Source organism: Esox lucius, chromosome 3 (genome assembly GCF_011004845.1).
Source record: "Esox lucius isolate fEsoLuc1 chromosome 3, fEsoLuc1.pri, whole genome shotgun sequence".
NCBI lineage: Eukaryota > Metazoa > Chordata > Actinopteri > Esociformes > Esocidae > Esox > Esox lucius.
In genome coordinates, this window is record NC_047571.1 from 35,516,658 (window position 1) to 35,539,134 (window position 22,477).

The 22,477-nt window shown below is 37.8% G+C and overlaps 1 protein-coding gene across 1 annotated transcript; it reads left to right on the forward strand.

Moving 5' to 3' along the window:
- Positions 1-257: 257 nt before the first annotated feature.
- LOC105007564 (CMRF35-like molecule 3) lies at positions 258-19,289 on the forward strand. Its single transcript, XM_029119055.2, has 10 exons — positions 258-386; positions 2,863-3,080; positions 5,179-5,302; positions 5,770-5,851; positions 7,440-7,594; positions 11,011-11,082; positions 11,447-11,555; positions 11,738-11,829; positions 16,391-16,440; positions 19,081-19,289. The coding sequence occupies exons 1-10, from the start codon at positions 335-337 to the stop codon at positions 19,159-19,161; spliced, it is 1,035 nt and encodes a 344-aa protein (XP_028974888.1). The 5' UTR covers positions 258-334; the 3' UTR covers positions 19,162-19,289.
- The last annotated feature ends 3,188 nt before the right edge of the window (positions 19,290-22,477 follow it).

Sequence of the window (22,477 nt, forward strand, 5' to 3'; positions counted from 1 at the left end):
CATACTAATACACGGAGACATACAGATATTCACATGGAGGGACGTACTGATATTAGATTACATTTTTCACTTTCACCTCATGGGCTTCTTAAATCCAATTTACCTACATATTTCAACACAATCAAATGTGGTGAAGTCCAAGGGGGTGAATTATCTGAAGAGCCCCTGTAAAAACAGTAAAAACAGTTATTGCTAGATGTGACATTATTAATAGATAAACAGAACTGAAACAGTTAACCGAAATTCAAGGTCATGTGACCTGAGGGAAATGAAAGTTAGGGAAGGGGTTGTTTTAGGAAGATAGCTTAGTTGGTGACCAACAGTCTGCAACATAATGACTCCTTCTGACCTGATCTTCAGTTTGGTCCTCATCACACGTCTCCCAGGTAAGAAATGATCGGTCTGATTTCCTTAGAGGTTCAGATGAATAATCCTGCTCCTGGATTAATCACGTGCTCTGGGAAGAATCTCTGATGATAGTGAGGGATGTTTTCCTATTCTGAGGAAACGTGCTGTAACCTTTTCAGCTTGGTTGAAATCACTGCTCATTAATATGTCAACTATAATGATGAATTAAGTACAGGAAAGCTAGTAATTAGATTACAGATTTTAAATGGTTGAGAAAGTAATTTTATATTGTTGAAGATTGTAACTTCCAAACCTTTTATTTTTAGTAGTGATAACATTATGTTGCTGTATGTTTATTATGACCAGTAAAGAGCTGGAGATAAAAATGAATGTGCTTTAAATTATCTATGGTTGCACAATCATGGAATTGTTTTCGCTTTCTAATGATTTTCACTGTGTTGCAATTCTTTGGCATTCCACACTAGACAGTGGCCCTCATTTATCAAAAGTACGTACACCAAATTTCCAGCGTACACCTGGCGTACACCCAAAACCACGGTGACTTTGAGATTTATCAATATGGACGTTGGCGTACAGCACTCTCAAATCCTACGCCAGCTCAGGAGGTGGTGTACGCACGTTTTGAGTTAGTGCGGAAATGCGCATGTTGAGTGCGCATATATGTTCTCATCATTTATGTTATATTATGTTGTTTAATTATGATACTGACTGTTGTATACCCAAAATTGTGCAAGAGTTAATTGTGCGCATGTGTGAAGAGACGGGACTTTTATTTTGACCTGTCTCAAGTAAAAAATGTGTAGCCGTATACTCAGCCCCTGCTGCTGTTCCCTCGTGCACTGATGCTATGCCAGTGCATTGAGATGTAAACTCAAAATAAAACAGTATTAATAGTTATATTTGGAGTGATCTTTGGTGGATGGATGACAACAACATATTGCACATGGACATGTCGGAGAGAAATGAAACCTCAATAGCGCAGAAAAGAAAATCCTAACGCACTGACAAACTAAAAGATGTGATATATTATGACTTACTGTAAAAAAAAAAAAAAAACATAATTACAAACTTCAGTGTTTATTTTTGTGCAACATGGACTTCAAGGTTTCATTTGTGTGACTTTACCAAAGGATTTGACTTATATGTATTCCTTCAGATGCGAGCCTGTGCGCTTTACATGACGTTTCAGGGTTAGGCCCGGCAGTTGCGAATGGACTGGGTTCAGTAATAAAAGGCTTTAAATTAACAAAATATAATTCAGACTGACAAAATAATAAAAATGACATTCTTCTTCTTTTAGATAATAATAGAAATAATAATAATAACGACATTCTTCTTCTAAATAACAATAAACGTCATTGATAAATATCATAAAATAATAAGACGAATATTACAAATTGTCATGCAGTTATTAATGTGAATGAATGGTACTCCACATCACATCATCATCTTTTATTCCGCTATTTAAACTGCCAAATGAAACAATTTTATTTCTTTCTACCTCCCTGGTGATCGTCTCAATCTCCACGTCAGAGAAGTTTCTCTTTTTTGCCGTCTTCCGTGTGTCCATGGCGTAAAATGAGGGCGTGGGGGAAGCGGAGACTTGAATATATAGGGGCGTGTTATTCTAATGACGATCGTTTTCAGCCGCGGCATTTATCAAGGGAAGGTATTGCGTACACCTGGATTTTAAAGGTACGCACAGTTTCATAAATCAGGCGATGAGAGGAGTGTAAGCAAAATCTTACGCCAACATATACGTCCGTTTCTACGCAATAATGATAAATGAGGGCCAGTGAGAGCAAAGATCAATGTCAACCCGTCTTTTATCACAACCTCAAGCCAGACTGACCATCTGAGTTCAAACCCCGCTCCACTGTTGTCCCACTGAGCTAAAGGCTCGGAAATCATCCCAAATCCTGTTTATTCCTGGTCCTGATGTGTCCTCAGCACTGATCCTTTTCCACATGTGGATTGGGTCCACATTGGTAGGCAGGTGTAAACAGAAATGTAAACAGTCAAGATCATGGATGAATGGTAGAGACAGAGCTTTAGAGTGCTAATGTAACCTTCAGGCCTCAGGCAAGGAACAGGAGCGGTCGGAGGAGTGGGTGGGGAAGGGGGAGGTAGATGGTGCATGAGGGAGGAGGAATTGACAGATGTGGTGACAGAAGCAATTTTCAAGAAAAAGAGAACCAGAAGTGTGATGGAGGGTTCTATTCAGGACCACGTCTAAACCACTAGACCGCAGGGTCGGGGGGAGCACTGGGGAAGATGTGTGAAGGATTGGAGGTCAGAGGTTAAGATATGGTGTAGGTTAAATAGTGTATGGTGACCTGGTAGCACTGGACGGGTCAGGGGTTAACATTAGGGTTTCAAAGAGATCATTTCCCCCCCTGCCTGTTGACTTTGTATAGGATGACCAGAGGGGTGACCTTGAGGGGTCAGGGGTTATTGTGAGGGTTACCACCCCCCTTCTCTCCCTCCTGGTAGGATGTTTCTGTGGTGTGACCACAGTAGAAGACCATTCGGTCCTGGAGGGTGAGTCGGTGGTGATCCCATGCCACTATGAACCCCAGTACGCCGGCTATGTGAAGTACTGGTGTCACGGCAAAATGAAAGACTTCTGCACCAGTCTGGCCCGTAGCGATGCCCCCTGGACACCAGCTGGACAGGGCAAGGTGGTCCTGTTTGATGACCCGGTACAGCAGGTGAGAGGACATTGGCGCAGTCAAAAACTCTGATCTAACCAAGTAATCCTGACAAATCAGTAATTATGTATTTACATAAACAGGCCCATAGTGAAGTTACTCAAGATCAGATGTGGCATATAGATACTATTGATACTGTATATTTATACACCACTTAACAAATGTCTTAGATACTGTAGATACTATAGATACTGTAGAAACTGTAGATACAATAGATACTGTAGATAGTATACTGTAGATACAATAGATACTGTAGATACTATAGATACTGTAGATAGTATACTGTAGATACAATAGATACTGTAGATACTATAGATACTGTAGAAACTGTATAAACTGTAGGTACTATAGATGCTGTAGAAACTGTATATACTATGGATACTGTAGAAACTGTAGATACTATAGATGCTGTAGATAGTGTAGGTACTGTAGGTACTGTAGAAACTGTAGATACTGTAGATACTATAGATACATACACCACTGATACTGTATATTTATACACCACTGAACAAATGTCTTAGGCCATTTTTTTCAAATCTATTTATCTGAGCAGTGTGTATTTGCTGTTACAAATAAACATTAAAGATGCAGTCAACAATTTCTGTCCGCTGGTTGTAAAAGTTGGTCTCCAAAAATGGGTGTACTGTTAACTTATGTGCCAAGATTTTGTACCATGTCATCAAAACCAATGACTGTCAAATGTGGAGTTTCACGGCGATCTGAGATATGATATTGACTCTACTAATAGATGATAGGAAATATAGACAACATATTACACATCCAGCCACAACATGCTGCATCCTTTAACACAATAAAAAGTAGCAAGAATTTACAACTAATGACCCAATTCCAGAAGCACCCATACATATCACCTCCTCCACCTTAACATATCACCTCCTCCACCTTAACGTATCACCTCCTCCACCCATACATATCACCTCCTCCACCTTAACATATCACCTCCTCCACCTTAACGTATCACCTCCTTCACCTTAACATATCACCTCCTCCACTCTAACATGTCACCTCCTCCACCTTAACATGGCACCTCCTTCACCTTAACATATGTTTTGGAAATTCCATCAATAAGAACTCTTTATGGAAGTAAGTACAGAGACAAAATAATCTTGGCACAATTAGTGGTTTTATTTACTTAAGGGAGAAGTGTCAAAAGCTTACAGAATAAACCTGTGAGAAATCTCTGAGGAAAACACACAACAGTCTGTATATATTCAGGTAAAAGGGTTGTGGTAAGTCTGCTCTTTTGTTCCTTATCCTTTCTGCCCCCACTTGTCTTCCTCTATCTGTCTTAGGTGTTTACTCTGAAGGGGGCAACGGGAACATCATAAGTCACTCTCAGACAGCTAGCCACATTCCTGAAGAACAAAAGACAGATAACCTTATTGGTTTAGGCAGATTAACAGATGGTCAGAGGACCCAATGATCCACTGATTTCATTCAGACAAAGACCATAGATACATCCAAGAATATACACTCACCTAAAGGATTATTAGGATCACCATACTAATACTGTGTTTGACCCCCTTTCGCCTTCAGAACTGCCTTAATTCTACGTGGCATTGATTCAACAAGGTGCTGAAAGCATTCTTTAGAAATGTTGGCCCATATTGATAGGATAGAATCATGCAGTTGATGGAGATTTGTGGGATGCACATCCAGGGCACGAAGCTCCCGTTCCACCACATCCCAAAGATGCTCTATTGGGTTGAGATCTGGTGACTGTGGGGGCCATTTCAGTACAGTGAACTCATTGTCATGTTCAAGAAACCAATTTGAAATTATTCGAGCTTTGTGACATGGTGCATTATCCTGCTGGAAGTAGCCATCAGAGGATGGGTACATGGTGGTCATAAAGGGATGGACATGGTCAGAAACAATGCTCAGGTAGGCTGTGGCATTTAAACGATGCCCAATTGGCACTAAGGGGCTTAAAGTGTGCCAAGAAAACATACCCCACACCATTACACCACCACCACCACCAGCCTGCACAGTGGTAACAAGGGTTTGAAGGTTGGCCAATCCTCTTCTGGCTGTGCTGATGATGATGAGGAAGATTACAATGTGTGTATTTCCCAAGGTGTTCACAGTGACTATGAAGAACCTGCAAGAAGCTGACTCAGGATGGTATTGGTGTGGTGTGGAGGTGGGTGGAGTCTGGAGTGCTGATGTCACAGCCTCCCTGCACATTAATGTCTTCCAAGGTGAGGAGAATCAATTCCCCCTTAATGTCTCAGTCCCTTTATTTGTTTTATAGGCTGCATTCCAATTCTCTACCACTCAGTGTCCACTCCTTCACTACTTTGTCTAAATGGTACTCACAATTTATACAGATACGTGAAAAGCCCATTTTGAAAACTCCTGATAGAATTGTCTGCATCATTGGTTGGGTGTTGTATGTTGGTGTTTTGTTGTCATCAGTTACCATACGGTAGTTAACTGGTATGGTAATCTAAAAGATGAAGTGACTTTCCACAGAGTCTATCATTTTCCAATATAATTAATAGAACCCTGAAAAGTTACCCACTATGTTTTACATTTTGTATGATATGTTACATGCTTAAAAATAAGAGTATTTCAATCTACAGAAAGAGTACATTCTCTCTACAAGTCTCTCTACAAGAGACTTATTGTTTGTACAATACTGTATATCCCTGTTTGTCCTGTACAGGTTTGTCAGTGGTGAACAGAATGCTGAGAGGAGAGGAAGGGTCCAGCATCACTGTCCAGTGTCTTTACAGCCAGGGATTGAGGTACTTACTGTCCAGGGTCTTTACAGCCAGGGATTGAGGTACTTACTGTCCAGGGTCTTTACAGCCAGGGATTGAGGTTCTGTCCAGTGCTTTACAGCCAGGGATTGAGGTACTGTCCAGTGTCTTTACAGCCAGGGATTGAGGTACTTACTGTCCAGGGTCTTTACAGCCAGGGATTGAGGAACTGTCCAGTGTCTTTACAGCCAGGGATTGAGGTACTGTCCAGTGTCTTAACAGCCAGGGATTCAGGCATTGTCCAGTGTCTTTACAGCCAGGGATTCAGGCATTGTCCAGTGTCTTTACAGCCAGGGATTCAGGCACTGTCCAGTGTCTTTACAGCCAGGGATTCAGGTACTGTCCAGTGTCTTTACAGCCAGGGATTCAGGCACTGTCCAGTGTCTTTACAGCCAGGGATTCAGGTACTGTCCAGTGTCTTTACAGCCAGGGATTCAGGCACTGTCCAGTGTCTTTACAGCCAGGGATTCAGGCACTGTCCAGTGTCTTTACAGCCAGGGATTCAGGCACTGTCCAGTGTCTTTACAGCCAAGGATTCAGGTACTGTCCAGTGTCTTTACAGCCAAGGATTCAGGTACTGTCCAGTGTCTTTACAGCCAGGGATTTAGGCACTGTCCAGTGTCTTTACAGCCAGGGATTCAGGCACTGTCCAGTGTCTTTACAGCCAGGGATTCAGGTACTGAAGTGCTCTAAAATCTCCTGGATGGCAGCATTGACTCTGGACTTGATAAAACACAGTGGACCAACACCAGCACACCCCAAATCATCACTGACTGTGGAAACTTCACACAGGGACTTTAAGCAACTTGGATTCTGTGTCTCTCCACTCTGAATCTGAAGAGAGGACTTTGGACCACTGAGCAACAGGCCAGTTATTTTTCTCAACATCAGAAGTAAGACACTTCTGATGTTGTCTCTGGTTCAGGAGTGTCTTGACACTAGTAATGTGACACTTGTAGCCCATTTCCTGGACACGTCTGTATGTGGTGGCTCTTGATGCACTGACTCCAGCCTCAGTCCACTCCTTGTGAAGCTCCCCCAAGTTCTTGAATTGGTTTTGCTTGATATTCCTTTCAAGGCTGCGGTCATTCCTGTTGCTTGTGCACCTTTTCCTACCACACTTTTCCCTTCCAGTCAACTTTCCATGAATATGCTTTGATACAGCACTCTGTGAACAGCCAGCCCTTTCAGCAATGACCTTCTGTGGCTTACCCTCCTCTTGGAGGGTGTCAATGAGTGTCTTCCGGACAACTGTCAAGTCAGTAGTCTTCCCCATGATCGTGATTTTGTGTACTGAAGGCTCTGGGAGAAAATTAGCTGATTAGAGCTCTTCTCATGTTGACATTTCTGTATTGTAAATGTTTTATTCTAATATTTTGAGATACTAGATTCTTTATTTCCATGAGCTGGAAGCTGTAACCATCAAGATTAAACTTTTTTTTTTTAAATGTTTCACTTTATGTGTAATGAATCTAAAATATATGAAGGTGTCACTTTTTGATTTGAAATTACGGGACAAAATGACCTTTTCCACGATATTCTAATATTTTGAGGTGCACCTGTACGTTGGCAGGCTGACTGAGAAGCGATGGTGTCGTAGTGGTGACTGGAGCTCCTGTGTATTAACGGACAGTGAGGGGAGGTATGAGGACCAGGCAGTGGAGATCAGAGACAACCTGACCAATGCTTTCACTGTCACACTGAAGAGCCTAGCTCAAAAAGACACAGGTATACATCATACTACTACTATACTACAACAGTATTACTACTACTACTACTATACTACAACTGTATTACTACTACTACTACTTTACTACAACATTATTATTACTACTACTACTACCAACCCTACTACTACAAAATGAGAGGCACACTAGGGTTGGGTATTAAGAACTGGTTCCAATATGGAACAGGTTCCAAATTTCCAAGAACCGTGGATTCGAAATGACAAGTGCATTTAGATTGTGCTTCGGGTCCTAACGTTTGCATTGCTGAACATGAGAACTGAGAAGAGACACTTCTGTTTACATCCTGGACAGTGGCTGGCCACAGCAAACATTTGAAAGTTTGGCTTAGCTTCACACATTATGACACATCAAAATGTAAGACCTGCAGTAAAGAAATAAAAATGGAAAAAGAGGGGGTGCAGAAATGATGCTAATAATGACATTATTCACCCTTGACTTGGTTGACATTAATAATGACATTATTCACCCTTGACTTGGTTGACATTAATAATGACAATATTCACCATTGACTTGGTTGACATTAATAATGACATTATTCACCATTGACTTGGTTGACATTAATAATGACAGTATTCACCATTGACTTGGTTGACATTAATAATGACATTATTCACCATTGACTTGGTTGACATTAATAATGACATTATTAACCCTTGACTTGGTTGACATTAATAATGACATTATTCACCCTTGACTTGGTTGACATTAATAATGACATTATTCACCATTGACTTGGTTGACATTAATAATGACATTATTCACCCTTGACTTGGTTGACATTAATGACTGATCTGCAAAAAAAAATATTTAAGGCAATGGAGGAAGCACTTTCAAAATGATGAAGCATTTATTTCAACACAGCGTGAACTTGAAGGATTGTACCGTTTTCGAAGTGTCTCCCAGTTCCAGTTGTAATAACGTCCCAGATACCGCTAATAGTAGCGACATCTCAATCTCAGGTACACAAAACACAGTAGCGCTGTCAATCCTCCTCTATAATACTATTCGAATTGAATTTCTTATTATTTTGAAAATGTTAGTTATATTTGTATATTAATCCTTAAATGTAGCACATCAACTAATTGTCACTTAGACATCATTAGCAACCGCAGCGCACGAGCCAGCGTGGAGGGTACTGACTGGTGGCAAGCTAACTTAGCTAGCTAGCTAACGTGAGCATACTACACTAATGTACATGGACACCAAGTTAGCTAGTTTACTATAATATATGTATATCATAAATATTATTATATTATATATAAACTACAAACTGGTCTGTGGGTAAATTAATGTTTGCTTGTAATTTCTTTAAAACCATTAGCCCGCTTATGACAGTAACATTAAATGAGCTAACATATTTTTGTACTATTTATTTAAATAGTTTTGGTTTGTAATTGTTTATGTTGATCATTCCTTATAAGAAAGAATATTTATTTTTTTTAAATGAAGGGAAAAAGAAACCATTGCCAGTTGACTGATTATGTCCTAAATGTGCAAAGAATAAAAGTTAGGCACATTTTACTTATTTTAATTTATTGTATTTCTTCTCTCCCAAAAATATTGGAATTGGAACCAGGATTCAATAAGAATGGAGATTCGATAAGAACCGAATTTGATAAGAGGAATCAATGAAATTGAAATGATACCCAAGCCTACATACTGCATTACCACTACTATTAATCCTATCAGTACAACATGAGTGACAGAATATATTATACTACACTATAGTTCTATACTACCACTAAACAGGAACGGGTCTGGAGAGACGGGAGACATGGAAACAATGTTATATAATACAAGTCTAATGTTATATAATTCAACTTATTATAATGCTATATAATACAGTATTGTAACGTTTTAGACCCCTTCACTTCTTCCACATTCTTTCAGACTTATGCTAAAATAGATTTGTGTGAGGTTCTGTTCCGTTAGTTTTTTTGTTTTTGAATGTAACCTTGTTATGTTTTGTTTTTGCTTATGTTCTTTGCCGTAGCCTGTCCTTATTGTTTGCACCTGAGTCTTGTTTGTCCTAGTTATCTACCTATTTAGTTTGCCCTCCTCTGTTAGCCTTTGGTCAGTAATTTTTTTATGCTTGGTTTATGTCTGTCCCTGCAAACATTCCGTGTTTTTGCATCCGTTCCGTTAAGTAAAGAAAAGGCTTTACTCACAAAGTAAAGCCTTTTCTTTACTCTTCGTGTCTGCGCTTGGGTCCTGCTTCAACTCTAATCGTGACAATTTGTTTAATCAATCTACACAAATTAACTTGTCAATCTAATGGAGCAGAACACAACAAAAAAAACAGACATAAAATGTACATGAGTATTCTGATCATTTGCTATGACACTCAAAATGTATCTCAGAGCTTAGGGTTGTAAACAAGAACCCAGTGGCCACTCTGACAGAACTCCAAAGTTCCTGTGTGGAGTTGGGAGAACGTTCCAGAAGATTAGATATACAAAATAATTTTTTGAGATTTGCCAACAATTGTCAAGGTCACCAGACTCTCCTCCTTTATGTAGTGGAAAACCGTAAGCAGTGGAAATAATTCTAGAGATTACAATCAAATGATGCAACACAGAAATGAATCCAGGTCTAGATCTGACACAGTGGACTTCCTGTATCTATAGCCAGCTGGACTTAAGGGACATATATATATACGCAGGAAACTGGTGAAAATACGGTACTGCTGATGATTTGCATCAATTATTATTATTATTATTTGTAGGCTGGTACTGGTGATGATTACAATAAATTATTATTATTTATAGGCTGGTACTGGTGATTATTACTGTAAATTATTATTATTTACATGCTGGTACAGATGATGTTTACAGTAAATTGTTATTATTATTTACAGGCTGATACTGGTGATGATTACCATAAATTGTATTATTATTTATAGGCTGGTAGTGGTGATGATTACAGTAAATTATTATTATTTACATGCTGGTACTGGTGATGATTACAGTAAATTATTATTATTATTTACATGCTGGTACTGATGATGTTTACAGTAAATTGTTATTATTATTTTCAGGCTGGTACTGGTGATGATTACCGTAAATTATTATTATTATTTACAGGCTGGTAGTGGTGATGATTACAGTAAAGTATTATTATTATTTACATGATGGTACTGATGATGTTTACAGTAAATTGTTATTATTATTTACATGCTGGTACTGGTGATGATTACTGTAAATTATTATTTACAGGCTGGTAGTGGTGATGATTACAGTAAATTATTATTATTTACATGATGGTACTGGTGATGATTACAGTAAATTATTATTATTATTTACATGCTGGTACTGATTATGTTTACAGTAAATTGTTATTATTATTTACAGGCTGGTACTGGTGATGATTACCGTAAATTGTTATTATTACTTACAGGCTGGTACTGGTGTGCTGCAGGACAAAAACAATTGCCTGTTCACATCTTTGTTGCTACACCTGCCACAACAGGTACAGAACAATAGTCCACTAGTCAGGTTTTAGTATTGGGTGGAACCACAAACAACTAGTCAGGTTTTAGTATTGGGTTGAACCACAGACAATGAGTCCGGTTTTTGTATTTGGTAGAACTACAGACAATTAGTTCGTTTTTTGTATTGGAAATGTGCAATTTACAGGTCAAATGTTCATGTTAAATGGATAAATGTTGTGGGTTGGATTTGGAATTTGGAATTAGAGGTAGACCTATAAGTATAGAAGTTTATGTAGATTACATTTAGAGTTAGTGTTAGGTGTAGGTTTTGAACATTTATTTTTTATTTTAAATAAAACTGAGAATCTAGCAAAGACATGACTATTTGTGTTTGTTGTGCAGTGCTTGTTGCTAAAATGACATCCACACCAGAAGACACAGAGTCTAAGTTTGTCCCTACTCCTCCTTCTTCTCCTCCAAGACTAATATCTAATGGAGCAGAACACCACAGGTAACAGTCTGTCTGTCCCTACTCCTCTTTCTCCTCCTCCAAGACTACTATGTAGTGGAGCAGATAATTACTGTTAACTACAGGATTGTATTCCAGATGTAATGATAACTAGTAGATGATAACTAGTAGACAGTTACAGCTGTCTCTTTCTCTCTCTCTCTGTGTGTGTGTGTGTGTTGTAGAACATTGTGGGAATATTCTCTGATGGTGTGTGGAGTTCTGTTCATTGTGCTGGTTCTGGTTCTACTGCCATGGAAGATTCAGGTCCAATACAGTAAGTCCTGAACTATTTAACCTACAATACTGGATAACCTATAACCAACTATGTATGGAATATACTGGTCGACTACGTTGAATGTGTTTATTATTTGCAATGACAGGATGACATGAATATGGATGCGTCAGGTCTTGATGAACTAAATATATTAAAGATCAAAATCTTTACTGTACGTTGTGTAATTCTTTGAGAACAAAATGACACCACAACGGTCAATGGAAACCAAAATCAACCGTTTTTTAGGGCTGGATTCAAACACCAAAAATCAATTGAAAAACGATTGAAATCACAGGCTGTTAAATCACCCTAACCCAACTTGCGTGAATTTCATCAACAATCAAAAAAGGTCTCTTCAATTTCATTTCGAAGTATGACTCAGGCTTAAGAAACTACCTCGCAATGCCACGCTCACGAGCCCGGAAATTCAGAACGAGTTGGAGTGTGTGGCACCTTTGTTACTAAGGAGGATAAAAGAAGAAGTTCATTCTGCACCATGTATTTTGCAATACTAGCGGATGAATATAAAGATCAGTCTAAACGACAAATTATTTCTGTTTGCATTCGATACCAGGCAATTGGAAATATCTGGCAACCATTTTAACCATTTATTTATCTATCTAACATTCTTTGATGAGGTGGCCTTTGGCTTGTACTAGCCTATGGAGGTCTGGATGGCAGGTTTGGTAGAGGCATTTGCTAGCATCAAATGCCACTATTTTGTAATACACTAACAGCAACTTTCAGCTGTGGCAACAGGACTGTTAGATGTTTCATTTTTACGTGCCTGTGGAGATTGTTGGTGGAGCAAGAATGAATGGAAAGTGTTTTTTTGCAAATACTGCATACTGCATTTTGTAAAAAACGTCAACATTTGAGATCTTTTAGGAGTGTCACTCATGTTGGCATCTTAGCTGGAGTCTTTTCGCGGGTGCCACGCAGTTTTTTTTATATAGGCTATATAAAAAATTGATAATTGAACACATTCACAGATAGTGTATATTAGATGGTAATACGAATTAACATTTTACAAATGTGTTTTACAAGTTTTTGAGTTTTTATTATTATATTATATTATTAAAGTTTATATGTACATTTATGAATATCCTCTCGAATTCCGTAATTGGCCAATTAAATCAGTCAAGGGTTACGTCTTAGTGGATTCAGGCTATTCCTTTGGAATTATATTTTGGTTCAACGTTATTCATTAACAGTGGGCAACATTCTGAACAACAAGTTTATTTTAAAAATTGTGGTTTACGGCAAATGCCTTTTGTAAATGTCTTCTTTTAACAAAACTTGCCTCAAACGTATAAGAACCAAATGAACGGATATTTTCATCGTTCCTCAAAAAGAGACATTTCGTTCGCGAACGGCTATCACTGAAGAGCAGGGGGTTTCGAGAAGGCGCAGATGAATTTTGAGAAGTCACGGGATTTTGTTTTTGTGTTTCTGCTCTATCTTGTGTGCACATGAGTTTTCAGACTGATGTGTCGCCATAGTAAACCAGCTACACACCTTTATGAGTGGATCCCACAGCATGCTCGATTCACTGAAGCGCAGAAACCGTTGTATCTCGATAGACCAAGAATCCAGCTTGAAAGATCTTCGGATGTACGGTGGAGTTAAAAATCAGGGTCTGTGAGTAAAGTGCTGTTACTGCTTGATGTCGTTTCAGAGGTTCTTGCACTGTTTTCCGAGGCTTGTGGACAAACCAAATTAGAAGCCGATGCCCTGTTACAACAAATCCAGGACAATACGTTTTTATTCCTGTTTGTCACGTTTAGGAAATTGTGATTTTGCTACAAATGGATTACAAAGCTTTACATTGTCTGTGACTGACTGTATTGGTTTAATTGAAATCCTCAAAAGCAGAGAGAACTCATGGGGAGACTTTGATGAAGTTCTCAAGCTGACTGTTGAGATGATGATTAAGCATGATATTAGTAATTGGGATGTGAGCGCTTCACAGCAGCGAAAACTGTCTGTCAGGCACTTTAGTCACAACTTCATTAGGGGAAACATCCAGCATCAAGAGTGACAGTGACATGAGGAACTATGGAACAATATTCTAGACAGACAGATTACTGAGTTGAACTCAAGATTTCAAGAAGACATATGGGATCATGCAAGCAGAAGCCTCCTTTTACAGAGAATCTAAGATATGAAGCAGAGAATCCCATGCAAGGCCTTAAAGAGCCACTGCAGACCACATACAATCATTATGCAATATCAATTGAGGATGCTGAATTCACTGTTATTATTCAGCAGTTGAGTCGCAAAATGAACATGGGAAAGAATGACCTTTCCTCCCTAATCAGTGTACAGCTGTCGTGATCATTTCCCTAATCTAAACTCTCTGTTAAGGGTCATATTCACACTTCCAATGACATCATACATGGTGGAGAGACTTGGCTCAACAACAACTAGGATAAAAAAAATCGTCTTTGCACATCAATGGTGTCTTTTGAGCCTGAACTGACATGTGGGATATGATTAAATCATCACGTATTCAACTCAAAGCCTCACCGTCTGCGACTTGGATGTAAGTCACGCTTTGATACGTCTGATAAAGGGAAGGCACCATTCTATACTAGCCTACTATAGTAACTACTATAGTAACTACTATAGTAACTACTATAGGACTATACTATTATACTACTATAGTCCACCATGGGATACATTGAAACATCAAATATAGGCCTGTTGGCCCATCGAGATTAAAGTGTGTCTGAAGATGATGTTTATGTTGTTGGCAACTGGTCTAAATATTACTGTCTTATTTTAATATGCTGGGGTAGGTAATTAGTTGTATATGTAATGGGGTTATTTTAATATGCTGGGGTAGGTAATTAGTTGTATATGTAATGGGGTTATTTTAATATGCTGGGGTAGGTAATTAGTTGTATATGTAATGGGGTTATTTTAATATGCTGGGGTAGGTAATTAGTTGTATATGTAATGGGGTTATTTTAATATGCTGGGGTAGGTAATTAGTTGTATATGTAATGGGGTTATTTTAATATGCTGGGGTAGGTAATTAGTTGTATATGTAATGGGGTTATTTTAATATGCTGGGGTAGGTAATTAGTTGTATGTGTAATGGGGTTATTTTAATATGCTGGGGTAGGTAATTAGTTGTATGTGTAATGGGGTTATTTTAATATGCTGGGGTAGGTAATTAGTTGTATATGTAATGGGTTTATTTTAATATGCTGGGGTAGGTAATTAGTTGTATGTGTAATGGGGTTATTTTAATATGCTGGGGTAGGTAATTAGTTGTATGTGTAATGGGGTTATTTTAATATGCTGGGGTAGGTAATTAGTTGTATATGTAATGGGGTTATTTTAATATGCTGGGGTAGGTAATTAGTTGTATATGTAATGGGGTTATTTTAATATGCTGGGGTAGGTAATTAGTTGTATATGTAATGGGGTTATTTTAATATGCTGGGGTAGGTAATTAGTTGTATATGTAATGGGGTTATTTTAATATGCTGGGGTAGGTAATTAGTTGTATATGTAATGGGGTTATTTTAATATGCTGGGGTAGGTAATTAGTTGTATATGTAATGGGGTTATTTAATATGCTGGGGTAGGTAATTAGTTGTATATGTAATGGGGTTATTTTAATATGCTGGGGTAGGTAATTAGTTGTATGTGTAATGGGGTTATTTTAATATGCTGGGGTAGGTAATTAGTTGTATGTGTAATGGGGTTATTTTAATATGCTGGGGTAGGTAATTAGTTGTATATGTAATGGGTTTATTTTAATATGCTGGGGTAGGTAATTAGTTGTATGTGTAATGGGGTTATTTTAATATGCTGGGGTAGGTAATTAGTTGTATGTGTAATGGGGTTATTTTAATATGCTGGGGTAGGTAATTAGTTGTATATGTAATGGGGTTATTTTAATATGCTGGGGTAGGTAATTAGTTGTATATGTAATGGGGTTATTTTAATATGCTGGGGTAGGTAATTAGTTGTATATGTAATGGGGTTATTTTAATATGCTGGGGTAGGTAATTAGTTGTATATGTAATGGGGTTATTTTAATATGCTGGGGTAGGTAATTAGTTGTATATGTAATGGGGTTATTTTAATATGCTGGGGTAGGTAATTAGTTGTATATGTAATGGGGTTATTTTAATATGCTGGGGTAGGTAATTAGTTGTATATGTAATGGGGTTATTTTAATATGCTGGGGTAGGTAATTAGTTGTATGTGTAATGGGGTTATTTTAATATGCTGGGGTAGGTAATTAGTTGTATATGCCCAGAAAAGGATGAGAGAACAATTGTCTGTGGCCACCACCTGTAAAACCATTCCCTTTTTGGGGGTTGTCTTACTATTGCCTCTCCAGTGCACATTTTGTCACTTTCATTTGCACCAAAACAAGTGACATTGATTCACAATCGCTTCTGCTTCCTAACTGGACAGATTGATGTCCCTGAAGTTTCATTTACTTGGTGTTATACTGTGATGACTGTGTTCCTTTAATTTTTTGAGAAGTGTATATGCCTTAAGTATAAAATATATTAACTTCACCATGTCCTTCCAGTAAAAAACAAGAGGAAAAGACAGGCAGAAGAGCTGAAAGCCAAGCAAAGTGTAAGTTAACTGCAAAAACATCAGCTGATACAAGACATCTGTTAAAAGATCTATAGACATCTGATACAAGACCTATAGACATCTGATACAAGACCTATAGACATCTGATACAAGACCTATAGACATCTGATACAAGACCTATAGACATCTGATACAAGACCTATAGACATCTGATACAAGACCTATAGACATCTGTTAAAAGATCTATAGACATCTGATACAAGACCTATAGACATCTGATACAAGACCTATAGACATCTGATACAAGACCTATAGACATCTGATACAAGACCTATAGACATCTGATACAAGACCTATAGACATCTGTTAAAAGATCTATAGACATCTGATACAAGACCTATAGACATCTGATACAAGACCTATAGACATCTGATACAAGACCTATAGACATCTGATACAAGACCTATAGACATCTGATACAAGACCTATAGACATCTGATACAAGACCTATAGACATCTGTTAAAAGAACTATAGACATCTGATACAAGACCTATAGACATCTGATACAAGACCTATAGACATCTGATACAAGACCTATAGACATCTGATACAAGACCTATAGACATCTGATACAAGACCTATAGACATCTGTTAAAAGATCTATAGACATCTGATACAAGACCTATAGACATCTGATACAAGACCTATATACATCTGATACAAGACCTGTAGACATCTGATACAAGACATATAGACATCTGATACAAGACCTATAGACATCTGATACAAGACCTATAGACATCTGATACAAGACCTATAGACATCTGATACAAGACCTATAGACATCTGTTAAAAGATCTATAGACATCTGATACAAGACCTATAGACATCTGATACAAGACCTATAGACATCTGATACAAGACCTATAGACATCTGATACAAGACCTATAGACATCTGATACAAGACCTATAGACATCTGATACAAGACCTATAGACATCTGTTAAAAGATCTATAGACATCTGATACAAGACCTATAGACATCTGATACAAGACCTATAGACATCTGATACAAGACCTATAGACATCTGATACAAGACCTATAGACATCTGATACAAGACCTATAGACATCTGTTAAAAGATCTATAGACATCTGATACAAGACCTATAGACATCTGATACAAGACCTATAGACATCTGATACAAGACCTGTAGACATCTGATACAAGACATATAGACATCTGATACAAGACCTATAGACATCTGATACAAGACCTATAGACATCTGTTAAAAGATCTATAGACATCTGATACAAGACCTATAGACATCTGATACAATACCTATAGACATCTGATACAATACCTATAGACATCTGATACAAGACCTATAGACATCTGATACAAGACCTATAGACATCTGATACAAGACCTATAGACATCTGATACAAGACCTATAGACATCTGATACAAGACCAGACATCTGATACAAGACCAGACATCTGATACAAGACCTATAGACATCTGATACAAGACCAGACATCTGATACAAGACCTATAGACATCTGTTGCAATGCCTATAGACATCTGATACAAGACCAGACATCTGATACAAGACCTATAGACATCTGTTGCAATGCCTATAGACATCTGATACAAGACCAGACATCTGATACAAGACCTATAGACATCTGATACAAGACCTATAGACATCTGATACAATACCTATAGACATCTGATACAAGACCTATAGACATCTGATACAAGACCTATAGACATCTGATACAAGACATATAGACATCTGATACAATACCTATAGACATCTGATACAAGACCTATAGACATCTGATACAATACCTATAGACATCTGATACAATACCTATAGACATCTGATACAAGACTTATAGACATCTGATACAAGACCTATAGACATCTGATACAAGACCTATAGACATCTGATACAAGACCTATAGACATCTGATACAAGACCAGACATCTGATACAAGACCTATAGACATCTGTTGCAATGCCTATAGACATCTGATACAAGACCAGACATCTGATACAAGACCTATAGACATCTGTTGCAATGCCTATAGACATCTGATACAAGACCAGACATCTGATACAAGACCTATAGACATCTGATACAAGACTTATAGACATCTGATACAAGACCTATAGACATCTGATACAAGACTTATAGACATCTGATACAAGACCTATAGACATCTGATACAAGACGTATAGACATCTGATACAATACCTATAGACATCTGATACAAGACCTATAGACATCTGATACAATACCTATAGACATCTGATACAAGACTTATAGACATCTGATACAAGACCTATAGACATCTGATACAAGACCTATAGACATCTGATACAATACCTATAGACATCTGATACAAGACCTATAGACATCTGATACAATACCTATAGACATCTGATACAAGACTTATAGACATCTGATACAAGACCTATAGACATCTGATACAAGACCTATAGACATCTGATACAAGACCTATAGACATCTGTTTATCATGAGTGTGTGTCAATATTGTGACTTTATTCTATGTGTGTGTGTGTGTGTGCGTATATGTGTGAATATGTGTGTGTGGTTGTGTGTGTATATATATGTGTGTGTGTGTGTGTGTGTGTGACTTCCCCCCAGGACCCCCAATGTGGAGACGACTGGAAGAACAGCTCTGTTATCTTATTTAACTCCACCTCAGATAAAATGTTTGGTTTCTGATCCCAGGCACCTTCACTCACTTCCTGTGTCAGGCCGTTATTGTACATGAGAATTTATTCTTAATTGACTTGCCTGGTAAATAAATAAATAAACTCACTATATTCAGGGTTGGATGCCATCTTGCTGCACATTCCTTCCATCCTTTATAACAATATATACTGTCATTTGGTATTAACACATTTGTTTTTTATTTGCCTTCACATAAACAGGTAAGAACAAGTTATTTTAAATATAGAGATGTACACAATACACATACAATTTCTGTGAGGGAATTTTCTGTGAAATGCATATATAATCACACACTTATATATATATTAATGTGCATGCATAATTATACGCTTTATAAATATAGTAATGTGCAATCCAGACACTCAGACAATGAGTTCTTGTATGGTGTATTCCACACACACTCAGACAATGAGTTCTCAGAAATGTATGGCCGTTATGGTGTGGGTATCTTATCCTGACACCTGACGAGTGTGTTAACAGCTGTGCATCTCAGCAGAGCAGCTTCCTGTGCCCAGACAGTAATGACCCTGAAATGTATGGCCTTGGTGTTCACTGGTGGTGTGACCCAAGTATGAACCCTGAGTTTGTCAGGATTTACTGCTCTGAACTAAAGACACTCAGGAAGAGATAGGGACCAAGAGGTAAACCCCGCCCCTGGGGGACTTCCAAAAAGGATGGTCAGATGGCGTGATGTGTGAAAGTTTTGTATAAAAAGTCGGCACATAGAACTTGGGGGTGTATCTACAGAAGGACCTGGCTTTGACGACTGTCATTGTCTTATGATTTTCATTTAAATCTATTGGATTCACAAGTTCCTGAGTTGAAGTGCTTTTTGTTTTAGTCAGAGTGGACTTGATTCTCCACCACATCACATATGAGTTTCTATATTATAATAGTTCATAATTGTTGTATTTATACATTGAACCTCTGTCACTTGGTTTCATTGTCGTCATGATTCCTAACGTTTTATAGAAGCTGGAGTTATATTGTTGACTAGAGGTTAAATGGGAGCGAATTAATTTAAACGGGTTAATTACTACTCAGGAACACTTCTGAAAACCAATGTCTGTGAACACAGTATATTGTTGCATCCACAAATACAAGTTAAAACCATGCGAAGAAGAAACCATATATTAACAAGATCCAGAAATGCTGCTGACTTCTCTGGGCCCAAGCTTGTTTAAGATGGACTGAGGCAAAGTGGAAAACTGTCCTGTGGTGTGACAAATCAAACTTTGAAATAAAGAGAGGGACCATCTGGTTTTTATCAGGACACAGTGAGACTGGGGTGCTGGATGCATGGAGAGGTATTCCACCATCCATGCATCCACTTTACTAACGGATGTGTATATATTACAAGTCATCATACTGTTATAGTATTACAATTTACCATAATACTATTAAATAATACTAGTCATAATGTTATAATATTACATTAAACAATGTTACATAATACTAGTTATAATATTATAATATTATAACTAAACATAATGTTAAATAATACTAGTCATAATGATATAATATTACAACTAACCATACTGTTATATAATACTACTCATAATGTTATAATAATACAACTATTCATAATGTTATATGATACTACTCATAATGTTATAATAATACAACTATCCATAATGTTATATAATACTACTCATAATGTTATAATACTACAACTATCCATAATGTAATATAATACTAGTCATAATACTGTTATTAATACCATTAGTATATGGTCACATGCAGTACATTCCGCCCCTTTCCCTTCTTCCACATTCTGCTAAATTACAGCCTTTTTATAAAATTCAATCTGCTCACATTTATTTACAAATGTATTGAGAAACAGAAATATCACATTTACATAAGTATTCTGAGTCAGACCCTTTGCCATAACACTGCAAATTGAGCTCAGGTGGCGGCCATGCTAAACTGAAACATTTGGCACCATTTTGCACTGTGTTGTGGAAATTCTTGCACTGATGTACACTCACCTAAAGGACTATTAGGAACACCTGTTCAATTTCTAATTAATGCAATTATCTAATCAACCAATCACATGGCAGTTGCTTCAATGCATTTAGGGGTGTGGTCCTGGTCAAGACAATCTCCTGAACTCCAAACTGAATGTCAGAATGGGAAAGAAAGGTGATTTAAGCAATTTAGAGCGTGGCATGGTTGTTGGTGCCAGACGGGCCGGTCTGAGTATTTCACAATCTGCTCAGTTACTGGGATTTTCACGCACAACCATTTCTAGGGTTTACAAAGAATGGTGTGAAAAGGGAAAACACACCACCTTGAGGAGGATGGGCTACAACGGCAGAAGACCCCACCGGGTACCACTCATCTCCACTACAAATAGGAAAAAGAGGCTACAATTTGCACGAGCTCACCAAAATTGGACAGTTGAAGACTGAAAGAATGTTGCCTGGTCTGATCGATTTCTGTTGAGACATTCAGATGGTAGAGTCAGAATTTGGCATAAACAGAATGAGAACATGGATCCATCATGCCTTGTTACCACTGTGCAGGCTGGTGGTGGTGGTGTAATGGTGTGGGGGATGTTTTCTTGGCACACTTTAGGCCCCTTAGTGCCAATTGGGCAAATTGGTTTCTTGAACATGACAATGAGTTCACTGTACTGAAATGGCCCCCACAGTCACCAGATCTGAGTTAGAGACTCCTCGGACGATTATGTTAGTAAGAGTTTTTGACGCGTCTCTCTTATTTGCAAATAATAAACTGTTAATTGTGCCAAGAGAATTCTGTCTCTGTTTCTTACTCCTTTAAGACTGTCAATCGATGGAATTACCATCACACCTGTTTTCTGGATCGGTATTTCCTTCCGTTGTGTTTTTTTTGAAGACATACATAAAATAAAACGTACATGTTCTTGGGTGTGGTGTAGTTTCTGTGTGTATAAAGGCATCTCTGTTACCTTAGAACATTATTATAAAACAGATTTTGTTTTAAATTCACTCATCAATCTACACAAAATTTTCTGAAAAATAAAACTGAAATATCAAATTACTATAAGTATTCAGTTTCTTTGCTATGCCACTTATTGACGGAATTTGTTGTGAGGGTCAGAGACAGGATTTTACTGAGGAACAGATATGGGGAATGGTACCAAAACATTCTGTAGCATTAAAGTTCCCCAAGAACACAGTGGCTGATTTCTTGCATTTGGAAAGAATTCAGATCCCTTCACTTTTTCTACCTTTTGTTACTTTACAGCCTTATTGTAAAGTCAATTGAATTTATATTTTTCTTCTTAATCCTCACACAATACCCTAAAACAACAATGCAAAAT

What these genes read in the sequence shown, in the direction of transcription:
- LOC105007564 (XM_029119055.2), top strand. Translation starts at nt 335, where the DNA reads ATGACTCCTTCTGACCTGATCTTCAGTTTGGTCCTCATCACACGTCTC. An exon ending in TTGATGACCCGGTACAGCAG is followed by an intron (nt 3,081 to 5,178) that starts GTGAGAGGACAT and finishes GTATTTCCCAAG; the next exon opens with GTGTTCACAGTGACTATGAA. An exon ending in AATGGAGCAGAACACCACAG is followed by an intron (nt 11,556 to 11,737) that starts GTAACAGTCTGT and finishes TGTGTGTTGTAG; the next exon opens with AACATTGTGGGAATATTCTC.